Source organism: Crinia signifera, chromosome 6, assembly GCF_055691185.1.
Source record: "Crinia signifera chromosome 6, ASM5569118v1, whole genome shotgun sequence".
Classification (NCBI taxonomy): Eukaryota; Metazoa; Chordata; class Amphibia; order Anura; family Myobatrachidae; genus Crinia; species Crinia signifera.
The window spans coordinates 249,277,116-249,303,272 of record NC_139222.1 but is presented as its reverse complement, the minus strand read 5'-3'; the positions used below and the strand labels follow the sequence as shown (position 1 = coordinate 249,303,272).

Sequence of the window (26,157 nt, the reverse complement as noted above, 5' to 3'; positions counted from 1 at the left end):
CAATGTGACCAGCAGAATTTAAAGCTTCAGTTTTGTGCTTACTAAGTGACCTCCACAGTATGCGCTGCTGGATTTATACACAGGGCAGGTTCAGTGGTGTCACAGTAGCTGGAACGACTGCATTCTCATTTATTCATCCTGTATCCAGAACATTACTGCATCTTCCTAACCATGTGGGAGGAGCTATAGCTGTCTCTTATGCATTGGGAGGACACTACTGCCTAAGAAAGTTCAGGGAAATGTCACACTTAAGGCATGTACACGCGGTGAGATTCTGGAGCATTGCCAATTTTGACTAAATGCACTTGTATTCGTACTAAAGTAAGTCCTATTCTACAGGCAGCATAGTCAAAATAGACTTTCATGCACAGTCTATTCTATTTACCCATTGGATACCGACACTGCAGGGCTGCGCATCGGGATCGCATGAGGCTGAACACTGTGAGATTTTGATCATATAGTCAAAATTATAGCCAAAATCGCAACGTGTGTAATACAGCTTAACACTGAACAAAGTATACTGAATATCTATAGTATGTTGATTAGTCATTCTTCACTGGCATTTCCTGCCACAAGTCCCTTTCACATGAAATATAGGTACAGGGCCGGCGCCACCACTAGGCAAATCTGGGCATTTGCCTAGGGCGCCCCCCCCCCCCCCCCCCCCCCGTGCCGCGGGGGTACCTGTCCTGCGGCGCTGTGTATATAAAGCTTGCGGCGGCAGCGGGGGGTCCCTGCAGTCAAGAAATAACGAGCGCTATCCACCTGGCTACGCGGAAGCGCTTCTCTTGTGGAAACACTGGCTGCACGCTGATTGGCTGACATTCAGCCAATCAGCGTGCGCCGTGCGGCCAGTGTTTTCACAACAGAAGCGCTTCCGCGTAGCCAGGCGGATAGCGCTCGTTATTTCTTGACTGCAGGGACCCCCCGCTGCCGCCGCCACCGCAAGCTTTGTATACACAGCGCCGCAGGACAGGTACACACCCCCCCCGGCACCGGGGCGCCCCCACCCCGACTCGCCTGGGGCGCTCCGGTGCCTTGTATAGGTAATTGTATATACTTTGGCCAATGTCACTCTACATGAGATATTCAGAAAATAGCACCTTGCAGTAGAAAAGCACCACCACTGGTCAGCGTGCATGTATAAAACAGGTTCTCCGCACAAATCCTCTTATGGCTAAATGTGATCTATAGGCAGGACAGTATGAATGGTGTAATGGTTAGCATTACTGCCTCACAGCACTGAGGTCTTGGGTTCGTCTACCACCATGGTCTAACTGTGTGGAGTATGTATGTTCTCCCCGTGCTTGCGTGGGTTTCCTCTGTGTACTCCAGTTTCCTCCCCCAATCCAAAAATATACTGGCAAGTTAATTTGGCTTCCAACAAAATATAACCGTAGTGCATGTGTATATGGGGCGACTGGATCAGCCAAATGGTTCTTATCTGCTGTCAAATTCTAGGTTTCTATGAAAACGCAGCAGTTAAAAATGTTTAAGCTGAATAACTGTTTGTTTTTCCTCAGAGCTGTTTGTCCTGTATGATGACGGAAGACCTGGTGCTCACAGCTACACACAACACCAGCAACTCACAGTTGGCAGCACTGATGCACCTCCTGCGCTACCTGCAAGTGCGGGGAGATGACGGCCCCCTGAAAAAACAAATTGAGCAAACATTGGCTGCTACATCAAAAGTAAATATATTACTTCTTATTACTGTATAGCATAACTGAGATCATCACTGTAATAATGGCCTTTTTACCAGGTACAAATGTGTCCTTTACATCATTGCTGTACTTGCGCCAAACAACCTCTCTCAGAGCGCCAGGTCCTCTGAGCCTCTGCTAGCTTCAGGCTTCTTTTTGTACAAAAATGCTTCTTAGTCGCAATGTGGAGACTCTGCTGATTAATTGTTATACAAATGGAGCCCCTCTCATTCAGCTCCAGCGTTCGCCAGAATGTCCCCGCTGGCGAGTGCTGGCTGAGAAGGACTCCATCTGACTGGGACGCGCGAGCTTCTTACATGCACACGTGTCCTAGTCATTTGGGGGCGGAAACCATGCCCGTCTCTGCTTCAGGGAGATAGGCAGGGTTAGGTGGGGGGGGGGGGGTGTGCGGGGAGGCGGTAGCAACCGACAGAGACCGGCGGCGAGGCGGCAGGGACCGATGGGGAGCTCCGTCGGAACGGGGCGCGTGAGCGTCTCATGCCTTCCGGCAGCTGGCGGGCCAATGGTAGAGACTGACTGGTGGCTGGCCCCAGCCTGAATGACCGGCGCAACATCTGTATATGACCGTTGTACATCTGAATGCGACTGAGTCTCTGGGGTTTATTTACTAAGATGGGAGTTTTATTGAAGATGGGATGTTGCTATAGGCAACCATTGAGATTCTATCTATTATCTTCTAGAAGGTGCTAAATAAGAAGTAGAATCTGATTGGTTGTCCATAGCAACATCACATTTTTAATAGAACGCCCATCTTAGTAAATAAACCCTTCTAAATCTGTAAATGAAGTGCTACAATACAGCAGCCACAGTTTTTCTTCTAGTACAAGATCTATTCTGCTCTGTATACAGACTCAGCCACACACAATATCCAAGTGTCATGGCACATTCTCCAGGTGGTCATAGTCGCATTGTGTTGCGACTAAGAAGCATTTCGGGTAAAAATAAAATCCAAACTCTCAGATTAAGTGCTTATAAAGAATTAAACTATTATAAATGCCCTCATCACAAAATCCATTGGTCGTTTGTCTCTGCTCATCCTCCTGGAATATCTGCTGCCTTTGATACTCGATATCCTCCACAGAATCCAGTTCTAATTCCTCAAACTAACTTATACCCCTTTCACACCAAATACCCACATCCAGTTATTGAACATGGTTTCAAGCCGTGTCAGAGCTGCTTGAAACCTTGATTACTGCAGGCTGGACCTGGGTTATTACTGGGTTGTCCCATTGATCATCTACAAGCACTGGTCTTAAAGTCTCTCTGCTCTGTTTTGCGCCGTGACTGAGGTTGGATAAACCTTGTGGTGCTTTCACACTGCAGACTACCCAGGTCGATCCCTTGTTTGACACTGGTTGTGACCTGGTCATTTTTCAGTGGTACCAAACTCAGGTAGTCCCTTTCACACCAAACTAGGACCTAGGTTGCCCTGGTAAAATTCCAGGTCAGAGGCTCATTAGGAATAGTGTATTATAAAGTCCTTAAACACAGCCTCCTACATCTCCAGCCACATTTCTGTGCAACCCCCTCTACACTTCTTCTCTGACCATTACCTCTTCCTCTCTGCTGACTTCATCTTGTGCTCACCTCCAAGACCTACTGTAGCACTCTAGTTCCTTCCTCCTCTGGAATTCAATAAATCCCCTAACCAGACTGCTGACCAGTCTCTCCAGGTTTAAATAGACACAACTATTTATTAAAGCTTCCCCTCTCTTAACTCAACACTCTTCTGCTCTACCCCTCCACATGTGTCATTATCAGTCCACCCTCTCACCTTCTCCTAATGTTAGCTATCACGGCTAGGCAGGCTCAGATTTGTTACTAGGCCCAAGAGTCACGGGGCGGCACCTATTACGGGTGGCAGCCGTCAGTCTGAGTCACTGACTCTTTTATTATGTGCATGGCCGAGTGGGCAGCGGCGAGTGATGAGTGGTGCCACCAGCATAATTCATGACGACACTCCCACTGTTGCCGCTCGTCACTCGCCGCTGCCCTCTCGGCCATGAACATAATAAGAGTCACATGAACCACTGTCCTGCGTCCTAGAGGCTCACTGGCCCAGGCTGAGCTGAGCCACTGCCACCCATTGGATATACTATATACGCAGCCTATTGGCTGCTGTGTATAGAATGGCCGTGCAGGGGCGGGGACTGCTGAGCCGAGCTGCCGAGTGGCGCGCCAAGGCCAAGTGTGTTGTTCCTCCCTCCCTCCGGGTCAATTCCAGACTAATGCTTGTGCCATAATCACGCCCCACGCCTAATTGGGGCGTGATTGGGCCTACTTAAGCTATGGTTTACCTTTTGTTTTTTGTACTTACAGTATGCTTTGATACTTGTGTTTTTATGTTTACTCCTTGTATGTCTCTGCAGACACTTGTTGGTGCCTGTTATATAAAACATAATAATATAATGTAGTTAAACAGCACATATCGCTGTGGGAGACTGTTATCAGAGAACGTCCAATACTCACATGCACATAGCAGCGTCTATTCTCCCAATACACATCCTTGTCTGGGGATTATTTTGTTTGGAGCTTCATGGAATTTCACAATCATGGAAATAACAGCCAATGTCATTGTATTTCTCTCCAATATTGATTAATTGTGATTATCATACAAAAATCCTGAGAAATCTGTATGGATTGCTGTTCTGTGTTTATATCACCCTAAAACTAAGGTCTTTTGTGTAATAAATGACACATTTCACTCTATGGCTTCAGCAGTTATCTTCTGTATTTACATTGGAGCCATTAATATATGTCTGTTCCATTGGGTCTGAAACGAAGGACCTTATTCTGATTGACTCGTAAGCCTGCGAAATTCGCCCCCCCCCCGCACCCATGTCACGGCCTCATTAGCATGAGAATGCCCAGCGTTCTCATGGGAACACCCATGAAACGCTGGGCGTTCCCATATGCTAATGAGGCTGCCCGGCACCCCCCATCCACTGTGTAGGGTGCGTGCACCCGGCGAGCAGAATGTTCTCCGTGGGTGCACGCACTTTCCGTCTGCACATGCGCAGAAATGCATTTACGCATCCTCGATCCTCTGTGCGAACGCATGGAGGACCAAGTCAATTAGAATAAGATGTCAATACTCTTAACATATAGGTCTGCAGTCTGCACTTTCTGTTTTCTTCCACAAGAAGAAGGAGGATGCAGGCAGTTTAGGCTTTGCTACAGGTGATTACTAACCCACCTGTAGTACTGTCCGATTAAAATCTCATTCTTAAGGCTCTTTAGTTCCCCCATTTCGAACTGTTGGAATAGATGGAGTTCACTGTAAGATGTTAACCTGGAATCACGTTCTCATAGAAACATAGAATGTGATGGCAGATAAGAACCACTTGGCCCATCTAGTCTGCCCCTTTTTTAAACAGGTTACCTCAAACCATATTTGATCCTTAGGATATCAATATGCCTATCCCAAGCATGTTTAAATTGTTCTACTGTATTTGCCTCTACCACCTCTGATGGGAGGCTATTCCGCTTATCTACTACTCTTTCTGTGAGGTAATTCTTCCTCACACTTCCCCTGAATCTTTCTTCCTACCTCTAGTGTCAGTGCATGTCCTCGTGTTCTGTTGCTCCTCTTCCTGTGAAGAATGTCTCCCACCTGGACCTTGTTAAAGCCCTTGATATATTTAAAAGTTTCTATCATGTCCCATTTTCCCTTCTCTGCTCCAAAGTATACATATTAAGATCTTTTAGTCTTTCCTGGTACGTTTTGTGATGTAGGCCATGCACCATTTTAGTTGCTCTTCTTTGTACAGATTCTAATGTATTTATATCCTTCTGGAGATATGGCCTCCAGAACTGAACACAATACTCTAGGTGAGGACGTACCAATGACCTATACAGTGGCATTATTCCTTCTTTCTTTCTATTGTGGACACCTCTCCCTATGCAACCAAGCATCTGACTTGCCTTCTTCATTGCTTTGTTACATTGCCTACCTGCCTTTAAGTCCCCTGAAATAGTGACACCTAGATCCGACTCTTCCTCAGTAGTTTCCATTATAGTGCCATTTATGCTATATTTAGTCTTTGGATTTTTGAGACCCAAGTGCATGATTTAGCATTTTGTGGCATTAAACTGTAGTTGCCATGCTCTTGACCATGCCTCTAACCTGGATCATCAATCGTTTGTTTTACCCCTCCTGGTGTGTCTACCCTGTTGCATACCTTTGTGTCATCTGCAAAAAGGCACATTTTACCCTTAATTCCATTTACAATATCACAATAAAGATATTAAAAAGCACTGGTCCAAATACATCCCTGAGGTACTCCACTGGTAACCTTTACAGATGGGGCCAGGCTCTTCTTTGCTGGCGAATCGCCAGAACGTCACCGCTGGCGACCCGCCAGCAGCCCGGCTCGCCATTTGACTGAGACGCGCGTGCGTCTCACACGCACGCGCGTCTCAATCTCCGTCGGCAGGGCAACGGGAACCCTGTCCGTCTCCGCTTCAGGGAGACTGACAGGGTTAGGGGGGGTGCGGGCAGGCGGCGGGGACCCCGGGGGAAGCGCTTGAAGCGGGACGCGCGCGCCTCTCGTGCGCGCGCATCCCCTTCTCGCTATACAGATGGCGGCTGGCGGGGGATGGCAAAGATGAGCCATGCCCCATCTGTACATCCTGTGACTGCCAAATTTTCTGCCACGTGTTGATCCTCAGTGCACACATTTGTACACTTCTACAGGTTTTACATTATGGCCCCATACATAGCACATGTTTCCTGTCGCCGCCTAAATAGGTCGGCCACGGGGTGCCAGCATGGGTAGGCGCACACACATTTGCGGATACTGTCAGGAGGGAGCGGGGGCAGCAGGCTCTCGTCTGCACATGCACAGACAATGGACAGCATTTGTCATGCACAGCGTTCCCCTATTAGTAGATAGGAAAAAATAGTATTTTTTGTATTCCCAGATAAATACTTTTATCCAATTCCATGAGGTACACTAGGGTATGGGTCGAAAGGTCGACAGAGTCTATGTTGACAGGCATTAGGTCGACCACTATTGGTCAACAGTCAAAATGTGGACACATCAAAAAGGCTGACATGTTCAAAAGATCGACACAGGAAAAATGACGACATAAGCCTTTGCTTGTGTCGACTTGAGAAATAGTCAACATTGGTATTCCACTTTTTGGTGTCCATGTCAACATAAGTCAACATGAACACTGTATAATTGTGCCGCATCCCAAAGCAAGGCTTGCTGCACTTGCCATGCTACAGACGCGGGGTGAGATTTAATAGGATGAGAGATTCAGAAAGTGAGAGATTTGGTAAGAAATCTCCAGTTTCTTTAAAGCGCAATCATTTACACAGCAACACTAGTTTGATTTTGCAGTGTAAATGATTGCCGCTTTAAAAAAAACTATAGATTTTTTACCAAATCTCTCACTTTCTGAATCTCTCATCCTATTAAATCTCACCCGCGGTCTCTCGCTGCGCCTGGTACACTATTATATTCTCCCTCTATGCCCACTGGGACGGTAAAGTATTAACAATCGTGATGGTGGTAATGTAATCAGTAACTTTTAAAATATGTGGTCCATGTAAGTTCACAGAAAGGGTGTAATGTTGAACAAAGATTCGGTGTGACAGGATAGAGACTAGTATCCCATAAGTATATGCATACACACGTGGAATTGATCTGTTGTCCTATACACTACACTGCACACGTCTATGCTGTATAAAGAGAGTTCATTACATGTGAAGAACAGAACTAGATATAATTCTAAGTGACCGGTTGGGATTTCCATCCCTAGGGTGAATTGCAAACTTGTTTCAACACCTATATTTGATATTCTATATAATAGAATTGTGTCTGAAGGGTCTGATCTGAGTAAATAACTGTATTCTGTCACCATACCTTGTACAATACATCAGTGGCGGAACTTGTGGGCTAGAGTGCAGAAATATAATTTTGGCCCCCCTCCTCCACCCTAATCCAAGTTAACAATACAGTATGCCAAATGGCAATGGGTGACAGGGACACGCAGAGGGTCACAGGGGGAGGCAGAGTGTGACAGGCAGGGGATGAGAAGGGCAGCAGTGGGGGCCCCACAAGCCCCATACTCACGGTTCAAATCTTTTTTTACTAACTTTTGCTTATATAGTCAAAATCGAATTGAAATCGAATGGTTTTCAGCCGCATTCGATCCTGATGCGCTGCAGCCACTGCATCAAAATTGAATTGAAAAGGTTGGTAATAGAATATTGCAAAGTGCTCCATTGTGGGGGCGTGTCATGCTCCACCCAAAGGGCGTGCTTAGTTCCATATATGGAGAGATTGTGAAAAGAGATTGTATGCGCGGTACTTAGAAGCGTGGGTGTGTAATTTAAAATGACTTATATCCAAATGTAGATGAGCCACAACAGTTAGTTAGAGCTACTATACTTGGTAAAGTGCTGGGAAATGGTGCTGATGATTCAATGTAAATGTATCTGTCTCTCATTCCTTTTTTCCCCAAAAATGTAACAGTGTAATATGGGTTAGGTGAAATGAGGGAGATTGCTAGACTAATGAGGGAGATTGCTGCTATGTCAGGGAGTCTCCTGCAGAATGCTGGAGGGGAGGTAACTATGGTGTAACAGTGTAATGTGGGCTAGGTGAAATGAGGGAGATTGCTAGACTAATGAGCGAGAAAGGGAGATTGCTGTTATTTCAGGGAGTCTCCTGCAGAATGCAGGAGGGGAGGCAGCTATGTATAGTACAGATCTGTACTATATAGTCTGAATCAAATGTGTACACTACACCGTGCGATTGAATAGAAAATGAATCACACCGTGTGTATGAGGCTTTAGTCCTCAGGGGCCCAGGCACACTGTACCTGCTGCACCAATGGTAGTTTCACCTCTGAAATACATATCAGAGATTTATGTAACAGATTAAATACAGAATTTCTACAATACAAACGTACACACCACGAACACACAAGGAATAAACAATTAGTCTGCACACAACTTGGTCTATTGTTTCATAGACTCATTAGGCCACAATTTATATTTTGTTTTACTAGCTGGGGTGCAGCCCTAAACAACCAAAATTCATATACAAAAAAGAGGGGACAGAGGTTGTATTTGACGGGTGCACACCAATTGAAATTTGTGTTATTAAAATTTATTAAAACTTCGCTTTTATTAGTTCTTTAAAAAAAACAAATATTTGTCTTTTAGCTGGTATGGACAATCAGGAATAGCATTCAGTTGGTGAAAATTTAGAGGCTAAAATTTGAACACATACAACACATATACATAGAAATAGTGTTAGAAAATAAAGGATTCAGTGCTTTAAAAACACTCACCATAAAGAATGAGAGAACAAAGAATTATATAATTAATACAATATTTTTTCATTTGCTTCTTGAAAAACTATCCATCCAACAAAAATCTAATGAATATATCAAAAGAAATAAATGACATATCTGAAAAAGAAACCCCATAAAACAGAATATATATGTATGAGACAAAGAAAAAAGTGACACACAACAGACACATTGGGCCAGATGTACTAAGTTTGAATAGTGATAAAATAGAGAATGAAGACCACCAGCCAATGAGCACCGAACTTCCATGTTACAGGCTGTGTTTGAAGAATGACAGGCAGAAGTTGATTGGCTGGCTGCTTGTCACTCTACTCGATCACTTTTTGCAGTTCAGTACATCTCGTCCATTATCTGATATTCTTATCATAAAACTCTTATTAGACTCTGCAGACTCCCGTTAACTTTTTATAGGGCATTGGCAGGATTAGAGGGAGGAAGATTCAGGGGAAATTTGAGGAAAAAATACTTCACACAGAAAGGGTAGTGCAGTGGCGGCTCCTGCTATTGGGCTGAGGGACTGCGGCCCCTCCAGTTAAAATCACAACACCAGAGCAGGGCCGTAACTAGGGGGGTCTGGGGGGTCACGCGCACCGGGCGCTGGAGGGGCTGGGGACAGCCAGCGGAGGTCCGGTGACAGGCAGCGGGGTTCCGGGTAGCCGCTGTAGCGGCAGCTTGACTCTGTCCGTCTTTACTCTCTCCTACTAGCGTGGCGGCGGGAAGCGCTGGTGATGACTTTGAAAAGACTTGCCGGACGCTGATTGGCTGAATTCAGCCAATCAGTGTCCGGCAAGTCTTTTCAAAGTCATCACCAGCGCTTCCCGCCGCCGCGCTAGTAGGAGAGATGGACGGAGTCAAGCTGCCACTTCAGCGGCTACACCAGTCCCCGGAACCCCACTGCCTGTCCCCGGACCCCCGCTGGCTGCACACAGGAGTTATGTAAGTTGTTAGCGGGGAGGGGGGGTCTCCGGCGCCAGGGCCAAGGCAATCATTTGGGGGCACCAAATGACTGCCTTGGCCCGGGCGCCGGAAACCCTAGTTTCGGCCCTGACCAGAGACACAGACAAACAGCACCAGAGCTCCAGTGCTTCCCTCCCTCTGGCACCCATCATACACAGAACTGGAAACTCCTCCTCCTCTTGGGCTGCCAGTACATTTGGCGATGACTGTTAGAAAGCAGCGCCCTGCGTCTGTCTCCATACACTGGTTAGTGTGCAGCCTACAGACTGCCTTGTCCCCTTGCAGCCACTGTAGCTAGACGTCACCCTGAGTGACAGCTCACATAGCGAATAGCAGGGCAGAGACCCCTGACCCTGCTGGCAGCGTTTCCTTTCTTGTAGGGAAGTGATAGCGAGATAGTGTGCCTCAGCGCGTGTGTGACATCCTCCATGCCTGTTTGCAGCTCCACGTGCATCGGAGCGCACAAGAGCAAGCCCCGCTGTACTCCCGTTACAAGCGTGTCCTTTATACAGGGAGATTCATCATCTGTGGCAGCAGCGTCGCTGGGAGAGATACCGCAGCGTAAACCAGTCAATTGCCATTAACCCTGCACAAGCTGAATGCTACAGATAAGTAACACCCGAAACTGTGATTCCTGCATCAGTTGTATTACACCTGAAGTTAACTACTGAAGTACTGTTGTATTCTGCAAGCTTATCACTTGAATAAATCCCAAGCTGGTTACATCTTCTAAAGTCTGTCGTCTAACAACCACACAGCACGTATATATAGACACTCTGCCAATAGGTTATGGGCCCAGCACGTCACGTGCACGAAGATTAACACCCTAAGGACCAAGTGCTAACGCAGTACATAAAAGAACACAAAGAAATATTTCTGAATTGACATTTGTGGAAGAGTTAACGAGAATGCACAGTACAGGGCATAGCATGAACTTTCCAAAACTCAAAGGCTCAGAGAATTACACTACATGGAAGTTCGCTATGGAAATGCAGCTTAAAAGGGAGAAGCTATGGAAAGTCACAATAGCCCCAGGAGATAGTCCAAACCCTGAAGAGGTAGACAAGGCCATTGGCACAATAGGCCTGGCTGTGGAGCAGCACGTTTATTCTACGATCTGTGGGAAGGAGTCCGCTAAGGACATGTGGACAACTCTACAAGGTGCTTATGAGAATAAAGGCCTAATGAGGAGGATAAGTCTGAGACGCACACTGTATGGAACAAAGTTGAATGCATGCAAGGACATGAACGATTACATTGATAAAATACTATCAATAGCTCAGCAATTGGCATGTGTAGGAGCAAAAGTGGATGAGGAAGAAGTGGCAATGGTAATGCTCCAGAATTTGACTTCCTAGTTGTCGCACTAGAGTCGAATGAAACCAAGCTTACAACAGAAGTTGTGAGGGCCAAGCTACTACAGTTCCAAGAGAGAATCCACAAGGATGCCATAGCTGAGGGTTCTGCCTTAGTAGCAAAGGGTGCAAAACCCAAGAAATGCACATTCAAATGTTATGTGTGCCACAAAGTAGGGCACAAGGCTTCAGAATGCAGGATGAAGAACACTAGTGGTACGCACAAGCGGCTTGACAAGAAGAACGAGTTGGCACTGAATGTAGCAGACAAGCCAAGGAGGGATCGCTGGTACATGGACTCGGGAGCCTCTAGACACTTCAGCTGCAACAAGGAGTGGTTCAATTCTTTAACACAGTGTACACCCACAACAGTTACCGGGATTGGTGAAAAGGTCCTTACTGCATCAAGTGTTGGGACAATCACAGTGAGACTAAGAATTGAGGGACAGACAGTAGTCACAGATATCCAAGACGTCCTGTATGTACCAGAATTGGGAAGTAACCTCATCGCCATCAGCGTACTCGAGGCAAAAGGCTACAGAGTCCAGTTTGCAAAGGGCAGGTGTATGGTGCATAATGAAAGAGGGACTGTAATTGCTTCAGCAACCCGATGCAACCAACTATACGTCCTAGACACAGATGAATGTGTAGCTTTGGCAGCCTCTGCTGAAAATGAATCGATGGAACTCTGGCACAGACGTTTGGGACACTTTGGATATGACAATGTCCAGAAATTAGCTGATGGGATGGCAACAGGGATCACAGTGAAAGACACCGGAAGACCTGTGTGCGAGAGTTGCATAAAAGGCAAGCAGACCCGCAACCCATTTCCCAAGTCAGCGAGCAGAGCAGAAATACAGTTAGCTCTGGTGCACACAGATGTGTGCGGACCAATGGAAGAGGAGTCAACCAGTGGTTACAAGTACTTCATGACTCTCATCGATGACGCCACAAGAATGACACACGTGTACTTCATAAGGAAGAAAAGTGAGGTGGTCAAGAAAATTGTGGAGTACAAGAACCTAGTGGAAACTCAGACGGGCCTAAAGCTAAAAGTCCTGAGATCCGACAATGGGGGAGAGTACGAAAATGAAGAACTAACCGACTTTCTCAGAAAACATGGCATAAAGCATCAGCTGACGATGGCCTACACGCCTGAACAGAATGGCGTAAGTGAAAGGGCGAACCGAACAATCGTTGAAAGAGCACGAGCGATGGTGAACGATGCTGGCCTGGAGAAGAGTTTTTGGGCAGAAGCTGTATCTACTGCAGTATACCTGAAAAACAGAACACCCACAGTGGCCGTGAAGGGAAAAACCCCCTTAGAGGCCTGGTCTGGGAAGAAGCCAGACATCAGTCATCTCCGTGTCTTTGGGAGCAGAGCTTATGCGCATATACCAAAGGAGAAGAGAAAGAAACTTGACCCGAAATCAAGACAGTGCATACTGCTAGGCTATTGTGAGGAGAGCAAAGGGTACAGGCTCTGGGATGCAGAGAACAGACGTCTTCTGAAATCAAGAGATGTGATATTTCAAGAAACAGCATCACCCACAAAAGCAAAAGAGCAAGAAAAGCAAGCACTAGTAGAGGTGTGCGAAATAGAAAGCATACCTGAAATAGAAAATACTGAAGAGGGAAGCGAACCAACAAACAGGGCTTCCGTAAGAAGCAACAAAGGCATACCAGCCAGAAGGTATGAGGAAGAATATGCGAACATTGCTTTCAGTGAACCTCAGAGTATTCGAGAAGCGAAAGCGTGCAGTGATTGGGCGAAATGGAAATCTGCAATAGACACAGAGCTATCAGCACTGAAAGAGAACAATACTTGGACCATAGTAGATAGGCCAAGCAACCGCAAGACAGTCAAGAACAAGTGGGTCTTCTGCAAGAAGTTAAATTCGGACGGAGAAGTTGCCCGTTACAAAGCCCGTCTTGTTGCTAAAGGATACACACAGAGATCCGGAATTGACTATGGGGAGATATACTCACCAGTTGCGAGGTATAACACTCTTAGATTAGTAATTGCAGTCGCCACCTTACAAAACTTACTGCTATACCAACTAGACTTCGACTCAGCGTTCCTAAATGGAGAACTACTTGAAGAAATCTACATGGAATCGCCAGATCATTATAATGAGGATGAGCTTCAGACAGAGAAGGTGTGTCTTCTCAAGAAATCCATATACGGCCTAAAACAGAGTGGTCGTTGCTGGTACATAAAATTGGACGCAGTACTACTTGAAATGAATTTTATTAGATCAGAGACTGACCACTGCCTTTATCACAAAACTCTGGGAGAAAAGTTGTTCATCATAGCAGTCTATGTGGATGATATACTTATAGCAGGTCACGAAGGTCACATCATAGGTGTGAGAGATCAGTTAAAACAGAGATTCAAGTTGAAAGACCTAGGTCCAGCCAATCATTTGTTGGGAATGAGAATTGTCCAAGATTTGCAAAAGGGAACAGTCACAGTCGACCAACAAATGTACATCGAGGCAACAATCTTGAAATATGGGATGGCAGACTCCAAGTCAGTAAATACACCAATTGACAAGAGCATCAAGATGACAAAAGGTATGTCACCAACCACACAAGAAGAGGTAGAGGAAATGCAAGATGTTCCTTACAAGAACGTGGTTGGAAGTCTTATGTATGCAAGTATTGGAACCCGTCCAGACATCACTCATGCAGTCAGTCGGGTGAGCCAATTTGCAATAAATCCTGGAAGGCAACACTGGATCGCAGTGAAGAGGATTCTGAGATACCTAAAAGGTACAAGTTCTTTGAAATTAAAGTTCGCCAAGACAAGCAATTCAAATTTGAAAGTCTTCTGCAATGCCGACTGGGGAGCAGATGAAGATGATCGTCGTTCCCACACCGGTTACCTGTTCACACTGGCTGGGGCAGCAGTTAGTTGGGCGAGTAGAAAACAACCAACCGTTGCTCTCTCAACAACTGAGGCCGAATACATGGCTCTTACAGAGACATCAAAGGAAGCACTCTGGATCAAAGAGACTTTGTGTGAGTTAGGTCTACTTTATGAAGAAGAGACTATAAGCATCGCATGTGATAACAGGGGAGCAATAGATCTTTCCTGTAGTACCAAGCACCATGGAAGGTCGAAACACATCGCGATCAGACACCACTTCATCAGAGAACTAGTGGAGAACAAGTCCATCGATGTTGAATACATTGCAAGTGAACAGAATGTCGCTGACATGCTTACAAAAGGACTGTCGACAAACTTGCTTATTAAGTTCGTGAAGGACTGTGGACTTGTTTAAGTTCAAAATGTTGATTTGAAGTTTTGATGTTCTGAGTGTCTTTTCTCTCTAACCATATTTTCGGTTACAGGTATAACAAAGGACAAAGTATTGTATTAAGTTCTTTTATGTAGCCGAAGACAGCCTTGAGCGAGGGGGAGTGTTAGAAAGCAGCGCCCTGCGTCTGTCTCCATACACTGGTTAGTGTGCAGCCTACAGACTGCCTTGTCCCCTTGCAGCCACTGTAGCTAGACGTCACCCTGAGTGACAGCTCACATAGCGAATAGCAGGGCAGAGACCCCTGACCCTGCTGGCAGCGTTTCCTTTCTTGTAGGGAAGTGATAGCGAGATAGTGTGCCTCAGCGCGTGTGTGGCATCCTCCATGCCTGTTTGCAGCTCCACGTGCATCGGAGCGCGCAAGAGCAAGCCCCGCTGTACTCCCGTTACAAGCGTGTCCTTTATACAGGGAGATTCATCATCTGTGGCAGCAGCGTCGCTGGGAGAGATACCGCAGCGTAAACCAGTCAATTGCCATTAACCCTGCACAAGCTGAACGCTACAGATAAGTAACACCCGAAACTGTGATTCCTGCATCAGTTGTATTACACCTGAAGTTAACTACTGAAGTACTGTTGTATTCTGCAAGCTTATCACTTGAATAAATCCCAAGCTGGTTACATCTTCTAAAGTGTGTCATCTAACAACCACACAGCACGTATATATAGACAACAATTGCTTCCAACAAGAAGCCATTCTGTGCAAATCTCCAGAGTTACAGTGCTTCTATGGGCTGCTGCCTGTGCAGCCCAGAAGCAATTTGTCTGCAGTGAGCATGCCCAAACTTCAGTGAGTCACTCAGTGTGATGCAGCTGAAGCAAGGTATGCATTGCACCAGAGAGGTGCATGGAAGTTTTTATTTTTTATTATAATATTTGTGTGTAGATCTTTATTAGGACTATCATTTTGTATACTTTAATTAATATTAGGTATTAAAAGTGTGCATTTTGCTCTGTACCTGTGTGCTTATGAGTGCATAATTAATTTACAGTGAATGTATTACAAACACTGTTACAGAGAAAATCAAACTAATAACCTGCAAATAATTAATGATTGTTTGCAACAAGCAGTACCCAGGAAATTGCAGCCCTCCTTAAGTCTTAAGGCAGGAGCCGCCACTGGGGTAGTCAATAAGTGGAATAGCCTACCATCAGAGGTGGTAGAGATAAATACAGTGGAGCAATTTAAACATGCTTGGGATGGGCATATTGATATCCTTACAAAGCAATAAGGATCAAATATGGTTTCAGGTAACATGTTTAAAAAAGGGGCAAACTAGATGGGCCAAGTGGTTCTTATCTGCCGTCAGCTTTAGTTTCTGGTAATGGGGAATATCTAGCAAGCCTTTTAAGAGGAGAAGTGAGTGAAAGTGTTGTCCATGGCAACCACATCATCCAATCATATTGTAGTTATCATCTAGTACATTTTATAAAATAACAGCTGGAATCTAAATGGTTGTTATGGGCAACACCCTCTGTTTGTCCGTTTTGGAAAGTTTGTTAAATCTCCCCAATGAGTTAACGTCTAACAGAATATATATTCTAATTATTTTTGAAAGTTCTTCTTGAAAGTATTAGATTGTACTGTGACTGTATGCCAGCAGTGTATAAATTGTCAGTGTCATTTTGCCCATACTCTTCTTATGTTTCAGGTGTGGGAACATCTTCATGTTACTATGCAGTTTTTCAACATATTCAATGAGCTTCCACCAAACTTTAATATCCTTATTCTGCAGCATTCAGAAGACAGGTAATTTGTAGAATTTCTTTTAATTATTTACAACATACTGTACTTGCCTACCCTCCCGGAATGGCCAAGAGAGTCCCGTAAATCACATCCCCCTCCTGGCCCCCCCGGGACGGTGGGCAAGTCTCCCACATCACTGCCGCAGACCCTGCTCCCCCCTTCCCCGCTGTATAAAATCTCAAATTTTGCAGCTCCTCAGGGAGGGGGTGGGGCTGGGGCTAAAATGATGTGAATTGCGTAAATATAGCCCCTCCCCCAATCCGCGGACCCGCAAATTAACGTGACTGGCTGTCATGGGGGCGAGGCTTGGTGACATCAGTCTCATCCCTACACATAGCCTCGTCCCGCCCCCCTTTCACTTCTCTCTGGGCTTCTCCTGGAGAGGAGTTCTAAAAAGTAGGCAGATATGATTTACAATCTCATTCACCTTTTTCCTGGAATGATTTTATATATGAAAAAAAATGAACCTTGTGTTGAATTTATTCCTTTTAAAGAAATCTTATTTTGAATGATAATTCATTGACTGTAATTCAAAGTTATAAATAAAGTGATCATAACATTTGTAAGAGTACACAAAGCTTTTCTGGACAGTCCATCATACAATTCATCACAATTCGTCATACTAGGTTGATAAAGACGGTTTTTCAGACATGAAACAGAGGGCAGAGGGTCCAGCTTACAGTATCTAAAATATTAATTTACAGTATGTAAAAAGGCAACTGTTTTTACAGCAATATATTTATATAAGTAACTATGTCTTCCCAGTGCATAACGAACACTGTTGATCAGATAACTAGGTTGTTGCTGCAGTCCTGGAGCAACTTTATCGGAGTTTGACTTTTGCAGGAACCAGATTCTGGAATACAGTACATTCTTGGCCAATTGCAATGTCAGGCTAGGGCTCCAGCTATAATTAGATGCTAAAGCAAAGCTTTTTGCAGATTTCTCCTTTAGTAGAACTTGTGAAACACTTCATTTTGGAAGTTCTCTAACAGGTTATAAGGGCACCTTTGACATTGTCAGTAGATTCCGCAGAAATGAGGAGTCTTCATTTACTCTCTCCCAGAACAATGTGGACTCAAAAGTTTTGAAGATACTGAATGGTAAAAGGTATTCAGGGATTTCCACTTGCCACATGTTTTATCTGTTGAGGAAGAGGTGTCCGTCTGCCGCCCTCATAACTCGAACCTATCTCCACCTGCCTCCTCTGCTACCTCTCTCATTTTGCCTGTCCCCACCTTTCCCACCTCTTCATTCTCTCCCTTTTATCAGGCACTATCCGTTCTACCTTCAAACATGCACTCGCCTCCCCTATTCTTAAAAACCTAACCTTGATCCTACCACCCTCTCCAACTACTGACCCAACTCACTCCTCCCTTTTGCCTCTAAACTCCTTGAGTATTGTCTACTGCCTTTCTTTCCTCCCACTCACTGCTTGACTCATTTCAGTTTTGCTTCCATCTCCTCCACTCCACTCCACTGAAACTGCCCTTACTAGAGTCAGTATTGACTCCTTTCTGCTAAATCAAACTACCAGTACTCTCTCCTTGGTCTCTTTTTTTGCTTTTCACACTATGGGTAACCCTCTCCTTCTGCAAATCGTTTGGTATGCGTTATGATGCCTTTTTCTGGGTGTCTTCCTACCTATCTGACCGTGTCTCCTCTCATGACACCACCTCACCCCCACTTCCACTAACCACAGGTGTCCACCAAGGTTCTGTTTTCGGTCCTCTTCTTTTCATGTCTATACATACTCTTTAGGTGAGCTTATTAGCTATTTGACTTACAATATCATATCTATGATGATGATACAGAAATCTACCTTTCCTCCCCTGGCCTCTTACCTGCTCTCATTACTCGTATCTCCATCTGTCTCTCTGCTATCTCTTCTTAGATGTCCAAGCACATTCTTAAACTAAACATAACTAAAGGTGGCCATACACTACTGTAATGTATTGCAGCAGTGTATGTCCATCCGACGCCCCACTGGATCGCATGCAATACATTGCATGTGGTCCTTTTACATGTGATGTATCGCATGAAACCCCGTTCCCCGCCATTGGGAGGGGGGCTGAGTCAGAGGTCGGACCGGCAGCAGGTCCGACCTCCGGGCTCATGTCTGATGTGCGCGGGACAGAGTTCTTAAAAAAGTAAGTAAAACAAGAAAACAGTGATGTTTTCTTGTTTTGACTACTTGTTTGTGAACTCTAATGCTGCTTTCAGATCGCAAAACTGGCTTTGACCCTGTATTTGAAAACGTTTCCAAAAACGGGTCTGCCAAGTAAAACCCCTTTCACACCGCATCTGTTAAACGGTATATTACCGTTTAAGTGCGTTTTTTTGGCACTGGCAGACCCGTTTTTGGAAACTTTCCAAATACAGGGTTAGAGCCAGTCTTCAGCCCCCCCCCCCCCGCGCGCGGGTTAACACACACAACCTTCCCCCCCCCGTTAACCCCTCCCCCCGCGGGTTAACACCTAGGAGTAACAACCCACCCAATATGTGTTTAAGACCCCCCCCCACCCCCCCGTGAAGCCCGTACCTGCTTAGTTTGCAGATGATCCCGGCAGCCGCAGTACTGTATGGACGGCTGGCTGCGCTTATGAAAAAAAAGGGACTTTCTGAAAATGGCTGCCCCATAGGAAAACCCATTTCTTATAAGAAAAGTGACTTTCGGAAAATGGCTGCCCCCATACAAAAGACAGTTTTTTTAAATGGGTTTTCCTATGGTTACAGACAGGTGGGTACCAAAAGGTGCCAGTTGGGGGTCAATCCTCAACACCAGCGCTTAAGAGAAATAATTCTACCACACTTCCCTCAGGAATGAATAGCGTTCCTCTTCTCCACAAGTGTATAGCCTGGGTTTATTCAACCAGCATCCTGATCACAACTTCATGTATATAGTCCCATATACAGTATCCCGCAATAGGTGAAGAACCTGGTGGAAATGGTTCTCAAATGGGCATATGGTGCGGTGATCAGAACCCGGGTAGGTCACAGCATGCAATCCCACTGGCAGGCAAAGTCCCCTTCTTCAATATCCCCTGGTCCGAATGGCAACACAGCTACTCCAACGCGTTTCGGACACTACATGTGTCCTTTTTCAAGGAGTGTAGCTGTGTAAGTATGGGCAGTCTCTTTATAGTGCGGGTTTTCCTATGGGGCAGCCATTTTCATAAAGTCCCTTTTTCTTCATAAGCGCAGCCATCCATCCATACAGTACTGCGGCTGCCGGGATCATCTGCAAACTCAGGAGGTACCGGCTTCACGGGGGGGGGGGGCGTTTCTTAAACACAATGCGGGGTGGGGGGCGGCGGCGGCGGGCTCCAGTGCAATGAATATTTAATGAGCTCATTAAATATTCACTGCGCTGAATTTAGGACCCAGCTTATTGGCTGGGTCCTAAATGCCGTTTCAGACCCGATTTTGATACCAAAATACCGGGTCTGAAATGGGTAGGACCCTCCATTTTAACTGTTTTACAAAAACGGCTTTTGTAAAACGGTTAAGTGGTCCTGCATATTTCAGACCGCACAGATTACCGTTTTAAAATGGTAAAAAATCGGCAAAATACCGGTTTTTAAGTGCGGTCTGAAAGGGGCATAACTGGGTGCTGTGGATCCCTTGTGGCACTATATAAATAAATAATAACAATAAAGGGAAAGCGCTGATCCCAAATAATCTCCACACCTAATAGCTCATTTACAGTTAATTTGTAATTAAAAAAATAATAATAATTGAATTTTCGAGGTAGCTGTTTGGAAATTACTGATCTGAATGTTACTATTTATACTGCCTTTGTATCTTTTTATCTTATATGTAGATCTTTTTTGTATGGTGCTCTTTTTGAAAAGCCAAAACTTACCTCAACACAGAAGGGAAAATTAAGCCAACACAAAGTAGCCAGTAAGTTTGATAAACACTTATTTAGTTAAATATTATTATGTCTAACTGTGGTCTGGGTTCAGCGATGTATGCCAATACAATCACAACCACAACTTTGTATGCAGCTGCTGTTCCAGAATATGCAAATGTCACAGCAGGCAGGATGTGTATTGAGGAGCTCACCGGCGCCATTGCAAATGCAAACATTTGCATACAAAAAACACAACCACGATCACAGATTCTTGATAATTAAAGCCCTCAGTAGCCCTATGGTGTGCAGCATGGCCATCTGTACGAAGCGGGAACCAACCATGTTATCTATATAACGGATCACAGATGCACAAGTTTGACCCGCCCCAAACAGTCTCACACGCCTGTGTGTTTGCTGCTTCTCTGTTTCTTCCCTCAAATGCTTCCTGAATCTGCTTTAAACTGCAAAAAAAAACTACATTCGGACAGGGTTGCCTACCCTCCCAGAATGGCCGGGTGGGTCCCAAAAATCGTGTCCCCCCCCTGGCCCCCCGGAAAGGTGGGCAACCTTCCTGGATTCTGGGGGACCCCCGCTCCACCCCCACCCCCGATTGCGGCGTTCTTCCCCTTGCCCACGGCGTTTAAAAAAAACAATCTGGGGGTCGGGGACGGGGCTAAAGTGTCAGAATCGCATCATTTAAGCCCCGCTCCCTCCACGGAGATCTGCAAAACGGGGTGGTTTCCATCCTGGGGGTGGGGCTTTTTGATGTCATGCCCAAGCCCAGCCCCCGAAGTGCTGCTGCTGAAAGTCTCCTCTCCTGGCTTCTCCTGGAAAGGAGACTAGAAAAGTCAGCAACCCTGCATTAGGAGGAGGTGCAGGTCAGAATCGCGTCATTTTAGCCCCGCCCCCTCCACGGAGATCTGCAAAACGTGGTGGGTTTCCATCCTGGGGGTGGGGCTTAATGATGTCACACTCAAGCCCCGCCCCCGATGTGCTGCTGAAAGTCTCCTCTCCTGGCTTCTCCTGGAAAGGAGACTACAAAATTCGGCAACCCTGCATTAGGAGGAGGCGCAGGTCCTTATATGCCACATGGAGTATTATGGAACCACTGTATATTTGCAAATAAATTCTCTCTGTGACTGCTGTCACAAGATTACTGTGGCACATGTGCAGTGTGACTCAGACGGACATATGCAGAGTTCACAATAATTGCTTAGAAGAATAGCATACAACTCTGACTGAGGCCCTGTGCTTGTTGCGTTAGTCAGTGTCACACGGAAAACAATCTCCTTCTTTTCCTAAGTGCAAGCAAAAGTTGCCCGGTGTTCTGTGGACTGCCAGACCTTATCCAGCCTGTTGGAGGAAATGGAAGTGTTCAAACAAGATATGATGCAGAATCTCCTCAGAAGGGAACATCGACAAAGCTTTACAACGCAGAGAAACATGTTTGATAAAATCGATAAAAACCCCACAATGGTAACTTTTTTTTTACATCAGATATGTCTTCACCAGTCTGTTGCATAATTAACCCTTATTGACATTGTTGCCTATCTTCTCCATGTTTGACTTGCATCCATGAAGTTATATGAGGCAGCGCAGTGGGCATAGTGGTTTGTATTACTGCCTCATAGCTCTGGGGTCTGGAGTTCAATTTCTCACCAAGACACTATCTGTCTGGAGTTTTTGGCTCTTCCTCAGGGCTAGCCGGAGGAGGCTGGAAAAGCGTTGGTCATTTGCTGAACTTGAATGTTTTTGACTGGTGCGACATTGGAAGAGAGTCAGAAATAAAATGGAAGACATTACAAAATTGTGCCAATGTTTCTGTAGCATACAGTAGGCTACCTTTATCCCACAAAGTGTTAGATATCTTACCCCACGTGTTATCTTTCTTATGATGATCTGTACTCTCATTCAGAATAACCTCGGCACTGCAGAAGATGAAACTGAACAGAAACTGGCTGCTGACTTTCATGGGATAGTAGATGTAATGGAAGCCTACCTGAGCCCCCTGCTGCTCCAGCTGGACGTGTCTCCACTTAGGTATGCACTGAGTTTTTTATTTTGTTCCTAATGTATTGGTAAGATGGAGCAGAGGCGTAACAATAAATTATGTGCCCCCCCCCCCCCCCCGCGTTAATATTTTGGCGGGGGGGGCTAACAGCAGACCGTTTTTAAGGATGCTAGAGGAGGCTGCCGCCTCCTCTAGCATCCTCAAAAACTGTCTGCGGTAAGGGAATCAGTCCCAAGGCGCTAAGCCCGAATCCTGCAGCCTTACACTGGAAGAAGAGAATCACCGACGATCTCTAGTAGTCGAAATGTAGGAAGATAACCAGTGTGAAAGGGGCGCTGAATTCCTGTTGACCCAATAAGGTGGCTGTCCAATGGCTCACATGTGTTTATAAGGAAAACAAATAAAACAAAAAGACAGTAATCAGTATGGGGTCTGTATATAAATAATAGACAGAGAGTTTGGGGGGATCAATGGAAAAGATTCCCAAGAGGATATCGTACCCTCACTCACACGAAACAGTGCATATACATCCACATCAAGGTATCTTTGGGTTTTTCAAAAACACCTCCGTGCATAGGGATGGATTTTTAAATAGGTTCGTACCGTACTCACATATACACAAGTGGTGATACTCCTATCAAGGTATCTTTAGGTCCCAGTATGTTTATTGGGATTTCAATGGTTACCTCCAATGTTCCTGGTGTCACCAGCAGGAGAAGGGTTAATGGCATTAACCCTTCTCCTGCTGGTGACACCGGGAACATTGGAGGTAACCATTGAAAATCCCAATAAACATACTGGGACCTAAAGATATCTTGATAGGAGTATCACCACTTGTGTATATGTGAGTATGGTACGAACCTATTTAAAAATCCATCCCTATGCACGGAGGTGTTTTTGAAAAACCCAAAGATACCTTGATGTGGATGTATGCGCACTGTTTCGTGTGAGTGAGGGTACGATATCCTCTTGGGAATCTTTTCCATTGATCCCCCCAAACTCTCTGTCTATTATTTATATACAGACCCCATACTGATTGCTGTCTTTTTGTTTTATTTGTTTTCCTTATAAACACATGTGAGCCATTGGACAGCCACCTTATTGGGTGAACAGGAATTCAGGGCCACTTTCACACTGGTTATCTTCCTACATGTCTGCTGTAAGGGGATGGCCATTTTGTGAGGGACATTTTTCATAAGGAGCCAGCCAGGAGGAGCGCCGGGACTCAGACTAGTAAATCTGCGGGTTCAGTCCCGACTCCCGGTCACTGCATATGCGGTGGCAGGCGGCAGCCTAGCAATAGCCTCCGCAGACCCACTGGCGCCGGGCGCCCACAGCCTCCCTGCTGTCGTGGGGTCTGTGGCGCTATTGTTTTGCCACTGAGATGGAGGCTGCAGTGTAGCCAATATTATCCCTACTGTGTAGTTACATGACCAGAATTTACACTCATAAAGAGAAATAAATATTTTTCAAAGACACTGGTACCACATGGCTCTTGCTTTGGTACCAAGTAAAATCTGGGGTACGAATAGTAAAGTGTGGATTTACATGTGGAGCAGTGGCCCATATCAACCAATCAGATTCTGCTTATCATTAATATAGAACTTTCCAGAAGATAAGAGCTTGAATTTGACTGGATGCTATGGGCAACATCTCCACTTTCGTAAACTCGCACTTTAGTAATACTGGGAAGATGTATTAAGCCGGGATATGGTCACAATATCGACATGAATTGGGTCAACCACAAAATCGACACAAGCATTGGGTCGAGAATGGCAAGGTCGACATGAGTTTTATACAGGCGGTATTTCATGCCCTACCACCCACTACGGCACGGCGGGAGCAGGGGTTAAAGTGAGGGGGAACTGGGTGGAACTGAGTTCCACCACCTCTAATGGTAGGGGGAACTGAGTTCCACCTCTACCACAGTCCTGAACAGTAATTCCAACAGAAAAGCCTGTCCCAGCAGCTTCTTATTATGTCATGTAAAGTTAAGATGAACAAGATACAGTACAGTATACACATGAATTATGTGTATAAGGGGCATTACTGTGTGATATAATATGAATCAAGGGCACTATATGCGGTGTAGTGTGTATACGATTGTGCTAACATGTGTTGTGGGACCATTATGCCTTTATGGGTGGTAAGGCACAAATTCCCCGGCACTGGTCTAGGCTCTGCCTAATGGGGGGAGGATCCGTGTTGGAGGAAGGGAGTTCCACCACCTCTCCAGGACCACTTTAAACCCTGGGCGGGAGTATAAAATAGTGTGCCAAGCATAGCGAGTCACCATGCACAAAGCACAAGGGGAAGGGATACGGTACACTTAGATCAGGGCTGGGCAATTGCGGCCCTCCAGATGTTGAGGAACTACACATCCCAGCATTCCTTGCATCAGTTTTAGCATGGCCACATAGCAAAACTAATGCAAAGCATCCTGGGATGTGTAGTTCCTCAACATCTGGAGGGCCGCAATTGCCCAGCCCTGACTTAGATGATGTACATGTTGACCATGTCAACATTCAGGACAAAAAAAAACCTGAAAATATCATGCTTGGGAGAGTGGAGAGAGATAAGGTACAGTACCAGCTAACCAGCTCTCAACAGCCATTTTTCAACACAACCTGTAACAGCAGTTAGGACCTGATTGTCTGGTATTTTATCTCTGTCCACTTTATCTCTTGGCCAAGGCTTAGCACATAGATCATTTATGCTGCTTTCACACCGCCAAACCTGCTTAGACCCTAAGACCAGGGACCCCGCCGCTGGTCTCACATACGCCGCAGGGACCCCCTGCCCGCCAGCGCGATCCCTTCCTGCGGATTATGTGAGATCAGCAGCGGGGTCCCTGTGGCAGATGGGACCCGGCCGCTGATCTCACATACACTGCAGGGACCCCCTGCCCGCCAGCACGATCCCTTCCCTACACTGCCCAGGGTGGGGTGGGGGGGTATGTCTCAGTGGGGGTTGGTAGAGAATGCCTCCAGGGGTGGGGGGGGGAGATGCACTGCATATCTAGTGAATGCATATCTAATGACCGCAGTGCATATTTAATGAGCGGGTCCCCACCCATTAGATATGCACAGAGTGGGACCACTATTGGCTGGGTCCTAGATATGGTTTCAGATCCGTTCAGACTGCAAAAAAAACAGGTCTGAAACGGGTAGACCCTACTTTTTTACCGTTTCCAAATACCTTTTTTTGGAAACGGTAAAATCACTGTGGACCTTTCACACCGTACATATTACCGTTTTGAAAAGGTAAAAAAAGGGCAAAATACCGGGTAATATGTGCGGTCTGAAGAGGCATTACTGTATACCCCTTAAAGTATGGATTTTGATGACAATATTTTTAGAACAGGGATGATTATAATCACCATCTACATATATTATCTTATTATAACTCAGTAAGTCCTTATTAAGGATCCTCAATTTGCCTCTTCTCGTTTCCTTAAGTTAAACCTTTGTATAAAGATACAATTGTAATCTTTCCTCTGTTTAAAGTCCTTTTTTATTGTTTTTTTTCCTTGAAAACGTTATATAGCGCGAATTTCTGACCGCACATTAGTTATACTGTAGTTGCAGTGCCATGATTGCATTGCTAGCTGCATGGAGAGCGCAAAGTGTTGGATTGCCCCCAGCGGAAGAACCAAAGTCTTGCACAGTTTATGATTCCAGCTTTTAACAATTGTTTTACAGTCACATGTCAATAAAGCCCCATTAATTGGTAATATAGGTTTGGTGGACCTTATTGATGTGATGCTTTATCTCCTGTAGGTATGGTATCTTCTTAATACAAGAACGAGAATTATTTTATTAAGGGCTCATATGAGAAGGGCCCGGTTAACTGTACT

The 26,157-nt window shown here is 45.5% G+C and overlaps 1 protein-coding gene across 5 annotated transcripts in view; it reads left to right on the top strand.

Annotated features, from left to right (window-relative positions):
- The window catches only part of CFAP46 (cilia and flagella associated protein 46), a 211,128-nt gene that overhangs the window by 158,220 nt on the left and 26,751 nt on the right, over nucleotides 1–26,157 (top strand). For all 5 annotated transcript variants that reach the window (XM_083149297.1, XM_083149298.1, XM_083149295.1 and 2 more), the window contains 5 exons: nucleotides 1,524–1,691; nucleotides 16,340–16,437; nucleotides 20,258–20,340; nucleotides 21,594–21,766; nucleotides 22,206–22,330. In XM_083149297.1, coding sequence (XP_083005423.1) covers nucleotides 1,524–1,691; nucleotides 16,340–16,437; nucleotides 20,258–20,340; nucleotides 21,594–21,766; nucleotides 22,206–22,330 — 647 coding nt within the window. The remainder of the gene's footprint in view (nucleotides 1–1,523; nucleotides 1,692–16,339; nucleotides 16,438–20,257; nucleotides 20,341–21,593; nucleotides 21,767–22,205; nucleotides 22,331–26,157) is intronic.